This window comes from Phragmites australis, chromosome 4, assembly GCF_958298935.1.
Source record: "Phragmites australis chromosome 4, lpPhrAust1.1, whole genome shotgun sequence".
Taxonomy (NCBI): domain Eukaryota; kingdom Viridiplantae; phylum Streptophyta; class Magnoliopsida; order Poales; family Poaceae; genus Phragmites; species Phragmites australis.
In genome coordinates this window covers 28,933,605-28,935,543 of record NC_084924.1, presented here as the reverse complement: position 1 = coordinate 28,935,543, position 1,939 = coordinate 28,933,605, and the positions used below count along the sequence as shown (strand labels likewise).

The following is a 1,939-nucleotide window of genomic DNA, read 5'->3' as shown; positions in this document are numbered from 1 at the left end:
TTGCAAATGAACATCACAGTCGGTTCCTTATTGGAACAGACTATGATAATGCTTTTTCGAGTCGGTTCCAGCACTGACTGCGACATTGGCATATTATCACATTCGCTTTGTTTTAGTCACTTCGAAAATCAACTGTAATAAGGGTTAGAAACCAATTGCAATTAACGATTTTGTAGTAGTGGTGTGAAATAAGGTTTTGCGAACCGTGTGAGATGAACCTCTGTGTGGTAGTGTAATTGTGGCAAACAAAGATTAATCCATTAGTATATATTACACTTTCTCCTTGATATCTAGTTGTATTTTTCTTCCAAATAATGGAGTCTAAGTTACACACAATATACATAGACAGACGAGGTGCAACCTGCTGCGCAAGACAGCCATCTCCAATGAGGTATGCCATTATGCCAACGATGCTCCTCGGCACCTGATGAAGATCGGTTCCATCTTTTATTTGGCTGTCCGGTCAGCCAGTGAGTATGAGCGAAGCTGCACATCGACTGCCCGGCGGAAGAGCTCGACATTTGGACGATGAACACACCTGAATGGTGTTGAGAATCCTTTGGCACCTCTGGGACTCTCGCAATCTCAATGTTTTCCAAGGCATCGAGGAGAACCGGCGCTCTGTCCTCTCTAAAATAGCTCATGGTCTAGCCCATCGCATCACCAAGCTAGTGAACGGATCGACAACATGTAACGAAGTGGCGTGGCCATGTTGGGGCATGCATGTATGTAGAACAGGCAAAGCGCCAAAGAGAAGAGAGGTACATGGTGCAGGAGAAGCCAATCGATCATAGCCTAAGGGACAAGTCGAGCTCGTCGGCGCTCTCAACGTTGCGTCGCCGGTCGGCAGAATGCCCAGGCTGCGCCTCCAGTGGCCTCGCCCTATCAGTCTCAGGCTCAGCTCCAGCAACGTCGACGATTCTGGATCCCCCCAGCTTGGCGTCGACCTTGCCGGCGCCCTCCACGGACGCCCGGTTCGCGCGCATGGCTGCGGCGATCTCCCGGCGGCGCTTGGCCAGGGTGCGCTCGTACTTGTGCGCGTTCTGGTGGCCGCCGAGCGCCTGCGAGCTGCAGAACTTGCGGCCGCAGTACGTGCAGAGGAAGAAGCCGAGCGGCTCCTCCGGCGCGGCCCAGGAGGGGTGGAGGAGGCTGAGCTCAAGGTCGAGCTCACTTTCCATTATAGCTAAATTTGTGACAGAAATCATTGTGCTAAGCGAGGATTAAATAGGAGTGCTGGAGAAGTGGAGAGTGGAGTCAGTGGACGGAGGTCGCGCACGTTTCTAACTGTGGCAGCGGAATAACTCGTACGAGGCCAAGTTGCACGACCATAGTATTGATTCAGATCCTATCTGGGGAATAAGGAGGGTTGTGGTCATTCAAACAGAATGTCACGCGGGGGGGGGGGGGGGGGGGCTTCTTAATTAGGAAATAAATTTGGAAAACCCTAGAGAAAATATCAAAAAATATGAGGACACAAGAGTGGTTTGAAAATCCCACCGTTTCCTAATATCGATCGGCCTATATATGTAGTATGGCGGTGCATATGGAAATCGTTCATAAAAGAAATTAAATTCTTATAATATTTACGATCACACAACCATTCATCGTTTTCTATATCGAGTTGTACACATAATCAATTTGGGGTTCGCTGTATTTTATTTAATTTTCGTGTCATATACTATTAGGATAAAAGATGAGAGGTATATATCACTTATATATACTAGCAATTGTACGCATGTTTCACTCACATAAAATTAATCTAGGATATGGTAATCCGAAGAAGTAAAAAATATAGCATAATAAAAGAGATTCGTATCCACGAAATTCACAATATGATCATGTAATTTCAAAAGTGAGGAGAACGACGAGTACTTGAACAGGATGGTGGAGGGGACCGTATCGTCCATATTTACCCGTCCATAGCAACGCTATGAGTAGA

General features: G+C 47.1%; 1 protein-coding gene across 1 annotated transcript; it reads right to left on the bottom strand.

The window, feature by feature from the left end:
- Nucleotides 1-231: 231 nt before the first annotated feature.
- On the bottom strand, nt 232-1,203 carry LOC133914301 (uncharacterized). The gene has a single exon (XM_062357422.1). The coding sequence runs from the start codon at nt 1,176-1,178 to the stop codon at nt 789-791; it is 390 nt and encodes a 129-aa protein (XP_062213406.1). The 5' UTR covers nt 1,179-1,203; the 3' UTR covers nt 232-788.
- Between the last annotated feature and the right edge of the window lie 736 nt (nt 1,204-1,939).

Excerpts from the sequence above, each read along its gene's own strand:
- LOC133914301 (XM_062357422.1), bottom strand. The coding sequence starts at position 1,178 with ATGGAAAGTGAGCTCGACCTTGAGCTCAGCCTCCTCCACCCCTCCTGG.